This window comes from Rhinolophus sinicus, chromosome 2 (assembly GCF_057876585.1).
Source record: "Rhinolophus sinicus isolate RSI-liver-muscle chromosome 2, RSI-T2T, whole genome shotgun sequence".
NCBI lineage: Eukaryota > Metazoa > Chordata > Mammalia > Chiroptera > Rhinolophidae > Rhinolophus > Rhinolophus sinicus.
In genome coordinates, this window is record NC_142502.1 from 135,656,620 (window position 1) to 135,674,856 (window position 18,237).

General features: G+C 37.1%; 1 protein-coding gene and 1 pseudogene across 3 annotated transcripts in view; one reads left to right on the forward strand and one right to left on the reverse strand.

Moving 5' to 3' along the window:
- The window catches only part of LOC148758918 (uncharacterized), a 933,397-nt gene that overhangs the window by 360,804 nt on the left and 554,356 nt on the right, over positions 1–18,237 (reverse strand). For all 3 annotated transcript variants that reach the window (XR_016020439.1, XR_016020438.1, XM_088796071.1), the window contains one exon: positions 11,244–11,361. Coding sequence is in view for 1 of the 3 variants with exons in the window: in XM_088796071.1 (XP_088652197.1) it covers positions 11,244–11,361 (118 nt within the window). In the remaining 2 variants the exon portion in view is untranslated. The remainder of the gene's footprint in view (positions 1–11,243; positions 11,362–18,237) is intronic.
- LOC148758919 (serine/threonine-protein kinase MARK2 pseudogene) lies at positions 16,019–17,038 on the forward strand (annotated as a pseudogene).

Consider the following 18,237-nt stretch of genomic DNA (forward strand, 5'->3'; position numbering starts at 1 on the left):
ACAGTATGTGACTGTACAAAACAACATGACATTAAATCAGGGACCAGAGAAAATGATACAGTCAAGTGACTCAGTAAACACCAGATATGTGAGGTGCTGCTCGTGTAACACTACATACTGTTTTACAGCAAACTTTGATAAATAGAAAGATAAAAATAACAATGAAAAATACAGTAAATACACAAACCAGTGACATAGTCCTTTATTATCATTATCAAGTATTATGCACTGTGCATAATTGTATGTGCTATACTTTCATGCAACTGGCAGGGCAGTAGGTTTGATTACACCAGCATTACCTCAAACATGTGAGTAATGTGTTGCACTATAACATTATGACAACTACAACATCACTAGACAGGAATTATTCAGCTCCATTATAATCTTATGGGAACACCATCATATATGTGGTCTGTTGTTGACCAAAAGGTCATTACATGGTGCATGACTGTAACTAATTATGTGACCTCAAAATATATAAAACAATAATTGACAGATCTAAAAAGAAATAAACAAATTCAAAGCCACATATAACATACTTCTGTCACAACTGATAGAAAATACAGACAAAAAATGATCAAAAGGAAAGACGACATTGGAACCACCCTTATAAATTAAACTAAGGGACATATATAGAATTCTGTTTCCAATATCTGCAGAATGCACATCCTTTTAAGCTTGTGTTTAACTTTATAAATAATTGACCATATGAGGGATCATAAAGCACAAGCATAAAGCATTTGCAACATATGTCATATAATTTAAATAATTTGGGATATGTTTTTCATACTATAATGAAATTATGGTAGAATACAATAACATGAATTATCTTTATGTGTTGAAATGAAGAAATACACTTCTTTATGTAATGGGTCACAAAAGATATCATAGTGGAAAGGATACCACATGTTCTTATCATCATCACTTATGAGGTCTGCCCGTTGCACTAAGAAAAAGAAAAAAATGTTTATAAAGATTTGAAAGAAAGAGAGTGCCATTATTTGCAAACTGTCTATGTATAAAATCCATAAGCAGCAATACATATTGCAATGAAGTACGTAGTTCAGGAAGGTGCCTAGAGCTCTCTAGAGGCTATGAGAAAACAGAAGATGGTTTCACATAATTTTCTTTAAAAGTGTGGTATCAAAAATCACCAGAGGAATGTAGTAGGATTTCCAAACAATAGTGAATATACAGTTTGTAGTCAAGATTTTCAAGTGACACCAGTTGCATTATTTTTCTCCTTAAGAGAACAGCTTCTCAACTGCACATTCAGAAAAGACAGATTCTGTGATTGAACCAGGTTGGCAATTGTCCAAGCAACTAGGACAGAGGTATATAATATTAATTACTTTTAATAATAAGATCTAAATTCAGTAAGGAAGACAGAAAGAGGAATTTCAGGAATGGTGACAATCGAATTGTACTGGTATTTAACACATATACACATAAACACACATGGTCAGGTCTTGAAGAGAAGAAAAAATAAATATTTTTGTGTTCCATAGTTTTCTGTTTCATGTTCCATAGTTTTCTGTTTTATCCATGCCATTACCTGTGCGTATTCACACGCTTCTATTGTATGCTTTGGGAAACACAGGGAAGCTTATACAAAAGACAAGAGAAACAGTCTGGGTCAGGTGCAACTTGAGAAGGACTTAATAAAAGAATTTGGTGGAAAACGAAAATACAATTTTTTATTCTTTCTAATTTTCACCCTTTCTATTTCAACCATTTAAACAGTTTTTTTGTGTGTTTTTTTGTTGTTGTTGTTTTTTACCCTTCTAGTTTTCACAATATTACATTTAATTGTATCGAAGTGTAACTTCTTTCTGGTATACAAATGGAGCCTTACAGATAAAGTAAGGAAGAGAGGATGCACTTTCCATCCATAGATGGTTCCTATGGATAGTCAGTGTAGTCAAAACCAGGCAAAAGTATTTTGCATAAGGTTGAAGACAGTAGAATATACATTTTACATTAATGTGAAGAAAGTAATCCCTCTGTATTTGAATGCTCATAATTTCCTTTTAAAATATATCGACTTTACAAAAAATTGATTTCAAGAATTTTGATGTTTTCTACTTGGTTTCTGTATCCAGAATTCCTATTACTTTTCTCATTTCTCTTAGAAAATGTTCTTTTCTGAAGCTATTCAATAGCCATTAACTTTAAATCACTTACTTTTAAACTTACTATTTTTACCCAAGTCTCTTTTTTCAGCTTTTGTTCACATGGTTGCAATGAAAATCAAAGAATGCACAACATATATGTCATCTTTAAAGACTTGTATTTAGAGTCCAAAAAAGAACAATTACAACTCAGTATTAAGAAAGCAAATAATATACCAAAATAGGCAAAGGATTTAAGAAGAGATTTAATGAAAGAAGATATATGAATAACCAATAAGTACTTAAAAATGCAGAACATTATTAATCATCAAGGAAATACAAATTAAAATCACATAATAAATTTAAAAAAAAAAGAAAAAAAACTGACCAAGTCCTGGTAAAGATGAGGAATAACTAGAATACTCATGCATTGCTGTTAGGAATACAAAATGATACAGTGACTTTGGAAAATAGTTTGTTTCATACGTTAATATAGTTCTCAAAACGACAATTAAGTTTGCAAACACATCCTAGAAAAAGTGCTACATACCTCATTGCTGAATATCACTATGTTCGCCTTCAAAGTACACCCATGGGAAGCTATATACCAATGACAGGGCCTACCTAGTCCACCCTTCAAAGCAATTTTGGAACTCTTTTTCTGGAATGGCCATCAGAGCTGTTGTTATATTGCCCTTGATGTCCTGAATGTCTTCCTTTGAATATTTCCTTTATCTTCGGGTAAAAGAAGAAGTGATTGGGGGCCAGATCAGGTGAGTAGGGAAGGTGTTCCAATACAGTTATTTGTTTACTGGCTACAAACTCCCTCACAGAGTGCCATGTGAGCTGCTGCATTGTTGTGACGCAAGGGCTATGACTTGGTAAAAAGTTCAGGTCGTTTTCACCTAATTTTTTTCATGCAGGCTTTTCAGCACTTTCAAATAGTACACTTGGTTGACTGTCCAGTTTGTACCAATTCATAATGAATAGTCCCTCTGATATAAAAAAGTTTAGCAACATCGTTTTGCCTCTTGATTTGGACTGATGAAACATTTGGTCGTGGAGAACTGGATGACTTCCATTGTGCACTTTGATGCTTTGTTTCAGGGTCGCATTGGTATCATCACCAGTGATAACATGATGTTTTGGGCCATGTTATCACTGGTGATGAAACATGGGTGTACCAAAAGGTCATGGCAAACTTTGAGCTCCTTCAGGACCATTTTTGCACACATCTTTCTCATGCCAAGATTTTCAGTTAAGATTTTCCTAACTGTTTCTCTATCAATGTTAACTTGGTCTGCTATGCTTCTCACAGTAAGTCGATGATTTTGATGCACAATTCAACAATTTTTGCAATGTTTTCATCAATTTTGCTCGTTACTAGCTGCCCTGACCTCACTTCATCAGTGATGCATTCTCTCCCTTCAGAAAACTGTTTAATCCATTTGTACACTGCCGTTTTTTTCGGCATTATCCCCATAAACTTGAACTAACATGTTCCTGATTTCACTTCCACTCTTGCCAAGTTTAACAAGGAATTTAATGTTTGCTCATTGCTCTAATTCAAGCTCAGACATTCTTGCGACAGCATCCAAAACACACAGCAACAATAATGAACACCACTCAAAAGACACCACCACACGTCGACACAAACACAGCTGTGAAACACTGATATACCAAGGTTATGAAACCCCACCAAGCTGTTTGTACAGTGCTGCCAATGTAAGTGCACAGTGGCAAGTTCGTGAACTTAATTCTTGTACCTCGTATATCTCCCAGCCATTATATTTCTAAGTATTTATCCAAAAGAAAACATATGTCCATGGAAAGATTTATAATCAAATGTTGGTAGCTATTTAACCCCAAATTGGAAACAGCCTACATGTCTTCCAGTAAGTGAATACAGAAACTAATGGTGGTTTATCTATAATGACTTACCACTTACTGCTTACTACTTAGTTGCAAAAAGGAATATATTATTGATACATACAATAATATGGCTAAGTCTCAAAATCATGCTGAGTGAAAGAATTAAGGCAAAAATGAGTGCATACTATATGACATCATTTATTTAAAAACCTAAAAAAAAAAAAAAAAAAAGAAAGAAAGACACTAATCTGTAGTGACAGAATACAATCAGTAGTACCTGGGGATGGAGTATAGAGGAAACGTTGAATTGCCAGCAGGCACGAGAAAACTTTGGGGGATAATGGAAATGCTTATTATACTGACAGTAGTGATATCATTTATCAAAACTGATGAAAATGAATTCTTGGGATATGTGCAACTTATTTTATTTCTATTACATCTGTTTAGTGTGAAAAAAGTCAAAGAATGCCTTTCCTTGCCTCATTTGTATTGTAAATGCTATCCTTTCTATGAAGCCTCATCTCTAAATGTCCCAAATGCTTTTTTATCACTCTCTGTTCTGCAATTGCATGTCTGTATTCACCTATATCATGGAAATAATCAGATAATAATTTAATTAGGTTTAAAATGACAACTAAAACTCTTGCATAATATTTTCTAATTAAATTTACTACCTATTCCTGAGTAATATTTGTAATTACTTTGGCATATCCATTCCCCTGTCCTCACTAAGTGGTAGAATCATTGAGAAAAATCCTATCTGAGTAGTCATCTGTTCCAGCACCTAGCACACTGATAGTCACACAATAGGCGTGTAATCAACACCTATGGGATGAATAGGCAACGTTTATGACATTTGCTCTGCTGTATGGAGGTTTTCTGATACGTTTCTGGGCTCTTGACTCTGTCTTCTACTGCTAAGATTGCTTTATAACCAAGGTGTTGGTTTTGACAGTTTTCATGACCCATAAAATTTACAATTCCCTGGGAAACCTTTAGAAGAAATAATATGGGGAAATTATTTCATCCAGCACCTTCAGTGTTTACATGATAGGTTTTATCTGCTGTGATACCTATCTTCTGTGAAAAAAAAAAAAATTCCTATTAAGTTTTTGTTTACAAAAATCATCCTACTTCTGTTGTCCTGAATTGCAGTTATTTCTGATGCTGCCTTCTGAACTGCAGTATTTACACACATAATCTCTATTCAAAAGAATATAGTACACTTTTTAAGCCATTATCAACACTGGACGTGTGTTTGTTATTGCTTTCTGTGCCTGTATTGTCTTCTCAACTAGGAATCCATAACACAGAAACCTGCAAAGCTTTTGTCAGAAATGTCATAAAAGAATATGTTACTATAGGAGATGTGAAAATTCCATTTGAGCTTATTTACCAATTGAGAGAGAGATTCAAGGCAGGGGCATTATTATCAGCAAAGACTACACTGCAAATAGTAATAGGAATTTTTTATTAGCTCTTTCTTCAAGAAGAGAGAAATCTAATAGAAAACATTTTTGCAAGATAAGTGCATAAATAACCAGTTTTGTGCTAGGTTTGCTACTGCTATTATTACAAGGTTGCCCATTAAGTGTATTTATGGAGTACTTAGTGACAAGAAAATTGTTTGATGGACATATCCCACATAATGAGATTTTTCTGAAATTGTAGCTTTACTTTAAGCACAAGTCTGGAAATGTCCACAAAAGTATTTCCAGACAAAAGAGGTGAACCTAAGGGAATTAACATAGATTCAGTTACCCTTTGGCATCCCTGGAAGTAACTGCATTTTTGAAAGAAAAAGAAAAATTAAATCCAAAACTAATAACCATTTTAATTTAGAAAAATACATCTATAGACTATTGACAAGCAGAGGTTCCACATGTTACCCCGTTAAGGACTTTAAAATTCCTTGTTTTGTATTAAATTTAGGTGAAGGTTTGAACATCAATATCTATTCATCTAAATCCTAACTGAAATGACCAAGAGATATATAAAAATAGGGAAAATCTGCATCCCACATTCAGTCAACTGCAGTTGAAACATGCTTCTACTTCTCAAATGAAATTGATCTTCTCAAGGTCACAAAGGACATGACTTTCATGATTCTGAGTTAAATAATCACTTTCTTTTTCTAACAATTCTGCAGTTTTAGACACAGCTGATTCCTACCTCCTCTGCTGCTTTTCACTATGTTCTCCTTTGGGGCTACTTATTTTCTTTAAAAATCCACAGTGATTACCAGAAAGTAAGGGGAGGCGGTGGTAGATGAGGGTAAAGGGGATCAAATATATGGTGATGGAAAGAGAACTGATTCTAGGTGGTGAACACACAATGTGATATATAGGTGATGTATTACAGAATTGTACACCTTAAATCTATGTAACTTTGCTAACAATTGTCACCCCAATAAACTTTAATTTTAAAAAAATAATAAAATAAATAATTGATAAAAATGGGGGGGAAAATCCAATGTTGGAGTGTCACCAGACTTGGTTCCTGCTGTGTACTGAATGTTTATGTCCCCCCAGAATTTGTATGTTGAAACCTAATCCCCAATGAATGGTAATGGCAGGTGGAGCCTATGGGAGGTGATTAGCTCATTAGCATCCCTCATGATTGGATTATTGTCCTAATAAAAGAGATGCCAGAGAGTTCTCCCATCTCTTCCACCCTGTGAGGACACAGTAAAAAAGCAACTATCTATGACCCAGGAAGCGGGCTCTTCCCAAACACCAAATCTGTCTGTACCTTGATTTTGGACTTCCTAACCTCTACAATTATGAGAAATAAATTTCTGTGTATTAGCAACACAGTCTGTGGTATTGTTCTAGCAACTCGAACTGATTAAAAGAGTTTCCCACCCATGCATTTCTCCATGTACACACATTTATGAGGAGATTTCATCCAATTCTTTGGCAAATATCTATGTGCTGAACAATTTCAAACTTGTATCTCCAAATCTGACCTCTTTCTTAAGACTCAAACTTGTGTCTCCAAGCACTTATAAAACATGTCCAACAGGACATTAAATTAATTGGCTTAGGATAAGTTATGATATAGTAAAAACAACCCCCAAATCTCAGCATATTACAACAAAGGTGTATTTGCCCCCTCATTAAGTGTTGCCTCTTTGTCAGCTGAAGAGCTCTGATCCATGTATCATTTTCATTCTTGAATCAAGGCTGAAGAGACAACCTCTATCTGGGGTATGCTGCTTTCATGACAAAGGGAGAAGAACGATGGAGAAACGACACAATAATTTTTAAAGCCATTTGTTAGGCATGGCATACTCACATGTTCTTCTATTCACATTTCATCAGCCAAAGCAAATGATATGGCAAGGCTGGTATCAATGCGGCAGAACATAACCTTCCTACAATGATGCCCACAAATAGCTGAGAACAATTAACACAATCTGGCATAAATGTCTGATAAGAATTTCAAAGTGTTAAGAGGTGGGAGGTGGTATCTCATTGTGGTTTTGATTTGCGTTTCCCTAATACCTAGTGAAGTTGAGCATTTTTGCATATATCTGTTGGCCATTTGTATGTCTTCTTGGAATAAGTGTCTATTCAGATTTTCTGCCCATTTTTAATTGGATTGTTTGTTTTGCTGTTGTTGAATTTTATGAGCATTTTTAAAATATATTTTGAATATTAGCCCCTTATCTACCAAAAAACCCTGAAAACATTTATCTATAAAGATATATGTATCACTGTGTTCATTGCAGCATTAGTCACAATGGCCAAGACATGGAAACCACCAAAATGCCCTTCAAGAGATTATTAGATTAAGAAGATGTAAATATATACAATGGAATATTACTTGACTACAAGAAAAGAGGAAATACTGACATTTGCGACAACATGGATGGATTATCCGGCTAAGAGAAATAAGTCATACAGAAAAAGTTGAGAACCATATGACTTCACTCATATGTGGGATATAAGACTGAAAGTAACAAATGAACAAGACAAACAAAGAAACAAAAACTCATAGACACAGACAACAGTTTAGTGGTTCGCAGATGGTAAGGGAGAAGGGAGGATAATAGATGAGGGTAAAGGGGGTCAAATATATGGTGATGGAAGTAGAACTGACTCTGGGTGGAGAACACGCATTGTTATATATAGATGATGTATTATAGAATTGTATACTTGAAACCTATATAATTTTACTAACCAAGGTCACCCAATAACATTAGTAAAAAGTTTTTATAAAAGAATCTCAAAGTTAACATGAACAAAATTTAAATATCTTTCTCCAGAAGACATGTTCCTCTCCAATCCTCCCATCTCACCAAATGATATCTCCAGCTGATTACTTCACCCAGCAAGAGATTTAGGAGAAAACAGTAATTTTTCCCTTTTCCTCTGCACATCATTCAATCCATCATCAAATCTTACTGATTATATATACATGTCAAAAATCCAGTTCTTTCACACTGTTATCATACTAGCCTAAAACAACATCTTTTTTCTCCCAGAGTAAGCCTCTAGATGCCCAAACAAGTCCTTCTGTAAACTGTTTACAGCAGTGCCATTCTTTATATTTTATGTGCATTTTTCAAAGAATATGTAGTCTGTACTATTTTGGCTTTTAGAATCTACTGAAGGTATAGTAGTTACTATAAATAAACCAAACATGTGTGAAAAGGATGTAATTTAAAAATTAACAGTATTCATTATATTATTTTGAATAATTACTTAAGGTTTTTTTTTCCTTTGGATAGTTTTAAGATCAAGGGTTCAGTGTAAAATATACAAATTGTCTGTGTCTCTATCAACATTTATTTCCATTTTATATGCATTTTGTTTTAAACAACAGCAAAAATGCATTAAATGATTATATCTCCATATTTCAATCTCTGCCATCATTCTGAATTACTAGTTGTTCATCTTTGTCATCTTTGCAGCAAATCTATTTTAAAGAAATAAAATATTTCAGAAAAAGTGAAATCCCTCGTTAGACACCCACGTTTGCATCTACCCGCTCATCACCTGCGTGGTCCCTTCCCCAGCTGCCCTGCTCTACCCAGTCCACCAGTGCCATCACTCAGGTATGCATTCTGCAACAGGTTCTTTAAATATATTTCTGCATACATATATATTCCTATAAACATGTATGAATGTTTAAATTTACATAAATAATATATTCAATGTTTTATTCTGCATCTTGATTATTCACTTAATTTCATATTTCTGAATTCCATTTATGTTTATATATATATATATATATATATATATATATATATATATATATATGCCATATTGATCATTTTAACTTTCTGTAACATTTCCAACTTTTTTTCAGCTTTCCCAATGTTAAACTCAATTACCTGATACCATTTCTTTTTCAAACAACTAACACTTTTTCTTTCTTTTATTCTTATTAAAAATTAAAACAACGAGAAAGCAGCCTCTACAAGCTCCTGCCACAACTGCCTACCTGTCAGCACCTGTAACTCTCTGCTCAATCTTCCTTCTGTGCAATGAATGGACTGCTCACAAGCCTATCAAAGGCCAAGGCCTCCACATGCACACTAGGCTGTATCTCCTTTTGCCCTCTCAGGATCACTTATTCCACTATTTCCCTCTCTCTCCTCCATCTTGGATTTTTCTCCCTCTCCACTGGAGTATTTACATAAGCCCTCTTTTCATTCCACTTTGCCCTCCTGCTACCACTCTATTCCTCTAACCCCACTTCTGGCATAATCTTAAAAATAGTTATGGACATTTCTGTATCCATTCCAAGACATTTCTTATGTGGCGTATCAGTAGGTAGAAGCTCTTTAGTTCACTCTTGCTTTTCCTGCAGTATGTCTTGCTTACATTCCTTTAACAATTTCTGGCATACTAATAGCATACTTCTTTATCTGCTCCTCAGGATGAAAGTTTCTTGTTATTTTTCTATTCCTTTGGGTCATTTTCAATGCTCTAGCTATCATTAACAAGAAGTTAAATGTTATTTTGAAAACTGCAAGGTGTATAAATTGAAGCTTAAACAAGCTAATAACCTTGAAGAATTGAAATGAAAATTCTTTGCATTGTGTGATGTCAATGTTTAGAATGTACTAGCAAAATCCAAAGCATCAGTAGCAATTAATATAATGTGTTAGATGAGAGAGATATTTGGTTAGGGAAAATGAATATTATCTACCATGACTGTCCACTCATTATAAGTCAAAGGGAAACAAATGTTTTATGCAGTGTCCTTTCATATCAGCTATTTGCTACAGTGTTCAAATACCCAGAATAATTTTCCAAAGGCATAGTTTTCATTAAACATTGCTCTAACTAGAAAGACTACTTCTAGTACAGAAGAAAAAATACTTCTAAAGGCAAATTAGATTCATAGAATTTTAAATAGTATGACTCCTCCTTATTTTCTTCCTCTTTTCTGTCGGACTTCCTACATAACCAGTTTTCACAAGAGTCCTACAACTTGGCGCAATTATTTCAGAGGTCTCAAAATGTGTAAGTTATAAAAAACAATACTGGTGGAAATAATGGAGATGGGACAAAGCTGGTAATTAAAAAAAACAGCTTTTCTTGCAATCAAAAATAAAAGAATTTCACTTGGAGCAGAGAGTTATTGCAACCTTCTAACCAATTATTTCACCCTACTTCTGCTAACAGCATTCTATTTGTTTGCTTACTTTTGCTAACATCACCACTCCTTTCTTTCATTTTATTATTTTCTTTTGAATATTACTTCAATAAAATCACCAGAAACTATGATGTAAACACTACTTTTGTAACCATCAAATTTGTTCTTAATCCTAGTCCTCTGTCTTTCCATTCAATTCAAACTGATCAATCCATTCCCATTCAACAGTGTTTGCTGGATAGTTGCTATGCACCAGGCAATGGGATCTAGAGGACACATAAGTGTTTTCCTTATGGAATGTTATGTTCTAACACAAAAGAAATAGTTTAAAATGGGAAAGCATCATGAAAGTTCATGTAATATGGAAGAATATGGTAAGGAGGTCAAGAAATAATTTCCTGAGGAAGTAACATTTAAGCTGAGATATGAAGAACATACAAGAATTCAACAAGCCGGGAGGAGCTGCAGGCAGCTGCAACAGAATCTGACAAAGACCAGCATATTTAAGGAAAAGCTATCAGTGTGTCTGGCTGGGGCAGAGCAAATACAGGAATGAGGCATCTTACATGAACCTAAGGAAGGAGGCAGGGAGCCTTTACAAAGTCATTTTTCAACCATGCGTGAAGAGGTAAACAATATCCTACTTACCTGGTACCAGAATGTCTTCTGGGAGAGAAACTATCTTCATCTGGAGAAGATCCTTGATTAGCCACTTGGTGTTGAGATGGAGCCGCTGAAGGCAGAGTTATTCTCACTTCTGCTCCACCTGAGAGAGGAAGGAGGTTGGGTTATTTTCACTTCTTTCTTTCCATTTTTTTTTTTTTTTTTTTAATTCTTTCTGGTTGAATGGAGATGAGAGAAAGGTGCAGTGAAGTAAGAGAACAAAGAAACATCTGTTGCATTTCGCTAAAGCAGAGCTCTTGACATGGGGTTAGACATAGGAGTTTCTTTGGGAGTTGACCTCAGGAAGCAGAGTGAGGGATTGCAGAAGGTGAGATGCAGAAGGAAGATAAGCCAATAAAAGGAGTGTTATGGACCTGATAGATATGATGCATAACCATATTCCATCTTGCCAGGATTCCCTGAGAAATCTTGAAGAATCAATCTCAGATGATCTCTGTTAAAAGTTTCCTTCAAGGGAGTTAACACCCTACACCTTTGCCTGCTTCAGCACAGAGACTGAGCAGCTTCAGAAGGCACTGGAGAAAGCACTCAGGCGGGAAAGGTGAGATCTTTGAAAGACACATGTAACTGTCCACAACACCTGCATAAAATCAGATGCCATGAGGCGATGTGCATAGAACACAGAAATATCTGCTATTGGAATCAACAAAATAATAAAATGTTGGAAACTACAAAGAATCAAGGATTCATAAGAACCTCAGGTATGAAGTGGGGAAGACAACTTCTGAAAATTCAGGAGCCTGATGCACAACTTTAATTGCTAAGAGTTGCTATAATATAAACGTTGATATGTGTCACCACCACTTCTCACACTTATTCATAAGAGTCTTTAGTAAATGCAATCAGTCACACACACACACACACACACACACACACACACACACACACACACACCTTGTAGGGGAAATAGGACACTTGATGGGAGTTAAGTAAAAGCTCAATTTTCACATGTAAGTGACCTGAAGTGAAAAAAAATAAAGCCACTTACAGAATTCGACCTAGAACCCACATGACTCTGACAGCATACATTCATTGCCCAATGTGGGAAATTTTAAAAAATCAGACTCTTTGGACTCCCACAGGGCACAACGTAGTGATTCAACATAATATTCCCTAGATTTGAAAAGGTGAAGACTCCAGGTATCATCTAGTTTACCCATATTCAGAATTTTGAACTAACAAGAATGTCAAAGTTATTTAGAGTTTTAAATACAAATTTCACAGGATCCAATTTGCATTAAAAATAAATAATTCTTGCTACAGGGTTGAGATTAGAATGGTGCTAATTAATAGTAGATTAAGGAGAATAGTTAGCCGGTATGTTGCCACAGTGCCACCAGGAGCTTCCAAGATAAAGGACACAGATGAATGAAAATGGTCACAATTTGAGGTTTAAACGGTTCGATAACTATAGGTGACATACTGAAACAGAATACTGACGGATGAAGCAGTTTATGGAGGAGGATGATATAATTAATTTGGGGGCATGTTGAATTTGAATATCCTATGGGGGGGAAAATGGAGATATTCAATAGAATTGACAGATCTGTCATCCAAAAGGAGCACTAATTTGAGATAGTAATACAGAGTCTTCTTCATAAACTGTATCTAAAAGCATGAGAGTAGATGAGATTCTCTAGGATTAGACTGAGGTAAAGAGAGAGAGACAGAGAGAGAGAGAGAAGGGAAGAAGGAAAAAGACGAGGAGGAGGGCAAGAGAAGACGGAATACCTAAGGGAAGGGGGGGAATTCTATTTATAAATATTTCAGGACAAGAAGAAGTGGATGGGCTATTTTAAAAGAATAAGAAAACGTATTCAGATATGTAGGAAAAGCAAGAGAATGTGCTCACAATAACTCATAAGAAAAGAGTGCTTTTTGAAAAAGTTGCCTAATGGTGTAGCATGTTCAAACACAAAAAGATTGAAATACGTCCATTTATTCTAACATCCTGGAGGCTAGTGCAATTTTGGTGAGGAATGTTTAAAAAGTTCAGATATGATACAGACTGAGACATGTGCATTGACTTTCAACCTGGAAGACAGGGCGACCTTGGTGAGGAAAGTGTCAATGGTGATGGGGATGAGACCACTGGGGTGTAAGGGAAGTGAGAAAATGTAAACACCAATGGGCAGCTGCTGAGGGGGGGTTAGTTCTCACAGAAACAAGGGGAAGTAAGTATTATTGTCACCATTTTAGGAATAGAAAAACTGAGCTTTATAGAGGTTAAGTAACTTGTCTAAGACCACGTAGTAAATATCGGAGCTGGGATTCAAAATCCTTGCTAAATTCACTTAAGCCCATTATACCACATCATCAAGCATCACTTCAGCATAGGAATGGATACTGAAGAGGGGGACATTTTATCACATGTAAATTGTACCTCAAAACATTAACATTAACAGTAAGATAGAGAAATATACATGCAAAAAATGTAGCATCTCTAAGTGCTAAAGGAAAACTAATGGGAAAATTAAGAATTTATTTTGTTTTACATATCACTTTGACAAAGATTTTTTTTTTTTTTTCAAATGGGCTAGGGAGGGTGTTGTGAAGCACTAAACTCATAATGTCCTTCTGGGAGTAAATGCAGTTGTCTTATGAGACTACAAGCTTCTTCTGGACGGCTTTTATGTCTTAATCATTTTTATTTTCCTATTGCCTTTTACAGTTGAAACATGACCTGCTTTTATGAAATATTTATAGCAGATTATTGATTTGCACTGAATCAAATGAATCAAATAAGAAAATGAATTCCAGGAGCAGCCGGTTAGCTCAGTTGGTTAGAGTGGGAGCTCTGAACAACAAAGTTGCTGGTTCGATCCCCATAGGGGCCAGTGTGAGCTGCGCCCTCCACAACTAGATTGAAACAACTATTTGACTTAGAGCTGATGGGTCCTGGAAAAACACACTTAAATAGATAAACTGTTAAAAAAATTAAAAAATGAATTCTGCTTCTAAGATATGAACAATTGCAAAATTATTTAAATGTAAGAGGTGCATTAGAGTTCACTAATGAAAAGATAATGGCGTCTGGGAGCTGGTGAGGAAGACAAAATTGAATGAATGAATTTTAAGAACAAAAACACACTTGAAATAAATTGGCACAAATAAGTTATCCAAAGGCATTGAATTATAATAATTCCAAGATGTTTCTTTCATTCCATTTTGTGTGCTGCGAAAGGAGAAAGACGGGAGGCATAGTCTGAAGAGTTTAACGGTTTAGTTTTGAAATGTTTCAGCTATGTCTGGAGCTGCAGTGCAGTGGGTCAGGCAGAGCTTAAAGAAAAAAAGTCTCTCCAAGAAAACTGAGATCAGATCCAACATACTTAGTAAATATTCACGATTTTCCCATGATTTGAAGTAGATTATTTTAAACTGATACAAAAGTTGACCAAAAAAACTATTCTAAACAATGTATCGAACATTGACATATGGTAATTTACTAATTAGAGAAAAATAGGCAGCACTTACTTCTGGAAGTTGTGAAAATGAAATTGTGCAAACAATTAACTGGATCGAATCAATGGTGAAAATTTGTAGACTTTGTGTCCTTAGCATTATTTTAATCTGATTCCCCTGAGCCCAACCTATTTTATGCCTATGAAGTAGCCACTTTTCGAAGCAAATTCACTTTTAACAAGGTTCCATTTATTTAAAACAAACAAACAAACAAACAAACAAAAAAGAAAAAAAAACTGAAGGTATCCAAAATGAATATACAACCTGAAAGTATGTTCTGAGAGGTCTGTCTACTCAGCTAAGCTATGGTATTAATAAACACAAAGTGGTTTTAAAGAACAATTGCTTGTAGATACCTTTTAAATGAACATTTTACATAAAAAGTTACTTTATTATATACACCCAAGTAGTGCTTCTCAAAGGGCACCACCATTTCTTGGCTGAAGGAGTGGAAACAAATCATCTTACGGGCTTTTCAAAATGTAACCCTATCCACCCCTGGAAAAACATTCTAATACACGTCTTTTTTTTAAGCATCCTACAGACTTTAAATTCTAATAAAGTAAATATCAGTCTTTAATATCCCACATAAACAAAAGTTTCTTTGAGGGTGCCCCCTTTTTTTCAGAGTAAAGGGGTCTTAAAACCCAAAACTGAGAAAACCACTGTAGTTTATCCTTAGCCATATATGGTCAATTTCTGGCTCTGAGATCATTAAGCAGCAGTGTGAGGGAATTACCCCAACTGCTATATAAGGCCCTGGCTGGGCTGAGCTTTCTGTCCGTTATAGCCGAGGAAGCTGATTTGTGGTGACCTGTTGGACTTGGACCTTTTAGCTTGTTTTTTTCTTCATTTTTCCTTAGTATATATAGTCAGCATAGTTAGTATAGTTATTGTTTATTAGCACCAAAATATTGTTGATACAGTTAGTATATTTAGTCAGTTTACTTAGCATAGTTATTGTTTATTAGCACAGTTAGTAATATTATTGTTAGTATACACAGTCAACGTAGTTAGTATAGTTACTATTGTTTATTAATACAGTGAAATTGTTGATACAGTTAGTATATTTAGTCAGCGTAGTTAGTACAGTTATAATTATTGGCATAGTTAGTAATATTGTTGATACAGTTAGTACATTTAGTGTAGTTAGCATAGTTATTATTATTAGCGTAGTTAACAAATTGTCGATACAGCGTAGTTAGTATAGTTATTGTTTGTTAGCACAGTTGGAGAGCATAGTTAGTATTGTCAGCGAGCGTACTTAGTGGGTCACCATGTTATGTGACTTTAAAACCATCCATGTTGACCAGGAGCCCCACAGTGCCCAGTACGAGCTCCCAGCAACCATCAGAGAGGGCACCTTTGCCAAGGTAGTATTGGGCAAGCACATTCTCACGAAGACAATGGTGGCTGTGAAAATCATCGACCAAGAGGTCTACTACAGAATGCGCAGATCTCTCCTGCATGAAGTCTGCTGCATGGCAGACTTGCATCATCCTAACATCGTCCAACTATTCCATGTGATCAGCACTGCGGAATCCCTCTTCCTAGTCATGGAGCTCGTGCCTGGAGACGACATGCACCACTACCTTCGTGACCATGGCTGCATGTCAGAGGACAAGGCCCATGGTGTCTTCCGGCAGCTGGTGTCAGCGGTGCACTACTGCCATGAGAAGGGCATTGCTCACAGGGACCTGAAGCCACCAAACGTGCTGTTAGACACTCAGATGAACGCTAAGCTTGCAGACTTTGGATTTGGCACATCCTTCAATGTCCATCAACTCAGCACATTTTGTGGCAGTCTCTTTTACACAGGCCCAGAACTGTTCCTGGGCGAAACATATGATGGTCATGCCGCAGACATCTGGAGCCTGGGAGCGCTGCTGTACCAGATGCTCATGGACACCATACCTTTTGAGGCAATGAGCTGGAAAGAGCTGATGAAGAAGTTAGGCAGTTGGCAGTATGTGGTGCCTCCCTATTTATCTATCCACAGACGTGGAAAACTTCCTAAAAAAAACTGCTAACCCTCAACTCTGAGCAGAGAGAAAATCTGAAGGACATCATGCCAGATCCTTGGCTAAAGATGGACCAAGAAGAAGAACTGAAACCTTATGTTGAGCCGCCCAATAATGTCATAGACCCCTGGCTAATAGCAGAGATGGTTAATCGAGGCTTTCATTGGGAAGACATCGAGGACACATTGTCAAACAAAACATACAATAACATCCTGGCCACGTACTGTATCTTACAGACACAAAAACCAAAATTCCGGTATCGCACCATCAAGGTAATGCCCTTCCATCCTCCTGAGTTCCAGAGCCGCAGTCCCTCCCCAGGCCAGGAGGTTCAGTCCGAGTGCTTCGGTTCACAGCAGGCAGAGCAGCAGCCTATGGACCACCAGCCAGGGAAAAAGGCCCAAGAGTCTGCCGGTCCTGTAGCCATCCTGGAGTACAGCACCATCATTTCTGAGTCCAGGACCACCACCCGCCCATCCAGCACGGGATCCAAGACCACCACTCCTGGGCCCAGCTGGGGGTCCAGGAATGCCACTCCTGATCTATCCACTCCCAAGCACTGCTGGGGCTGCAGGACCTCCACTCAGGAGCCCAGCGGGAATCAAGGATATCCACTCCTGAGCCCAGCCAGGGCTCCAGGACCACCACTGCCGCGCACAGACCAGGCTCCAGGACTGCCACTGCAGCTACCAGCCCAGACTCCAGGACCTCCATTCTCGCGCACAGGCCAGGCTCCAGGACTGGCACTACCGCGACCAGCCGGGACTCCAGGATCGCCACTGCTGCTCACAGACCAAGCTCCAGGACCTCCACTCTCGAGCTCAGCACTGGTTCCAGCACCACCATCCTTACCCCAGCCCCCCAGTGTCACCCTGGAGACTCTCTCTGCAGCCACAGCACCACCAGCAGCAGTGGAAACCCGAAAGAAATCAAGAAGGACCGGCAGCGCATGGCTAGGAGGTGCTTAAACGTTTTACCAAAGCTCTTCTGTCTGCCACCCAAGAAGGCCACTTTAGATTTTGATGGCAAAGGCAGGGCTAGAACAAAACTCCAGGGAGGTCAAGCCAGGCTCCCTGCATTTTAAAGGCTGAACTGGAGGAAGCTGAGGTCCAGGGAGCTCGACCACATGGTGGGGGAGAGACTGAACTGTTTTTCCTTGGGCCCTTATTCCCTCCCCTCCTCTGTGGGAAGGGGATGGTTCTTATTAAAGTACTTGGTTTTCCAAACCTTTTCAATAAATATCTTGCTTCAGAAAGATGTATTGGGTACTCTTGTTTTGCACCCTCTAGTTTGAGGAGCATGGAGTGATGTAATACTTAGACTTCATTGGCACAACTCTGCACATTTGCATGTTGTACCCTCTTGGTCTTCTGTTCCCTTGGCTTTGAACCCTCAGCTCCCTTGTCCATTTCTCCTTTGTGGCAGGATGGTGTTGCTTGCTCACATAGCACACATGCTGTCTTCTTCCTGTGGAT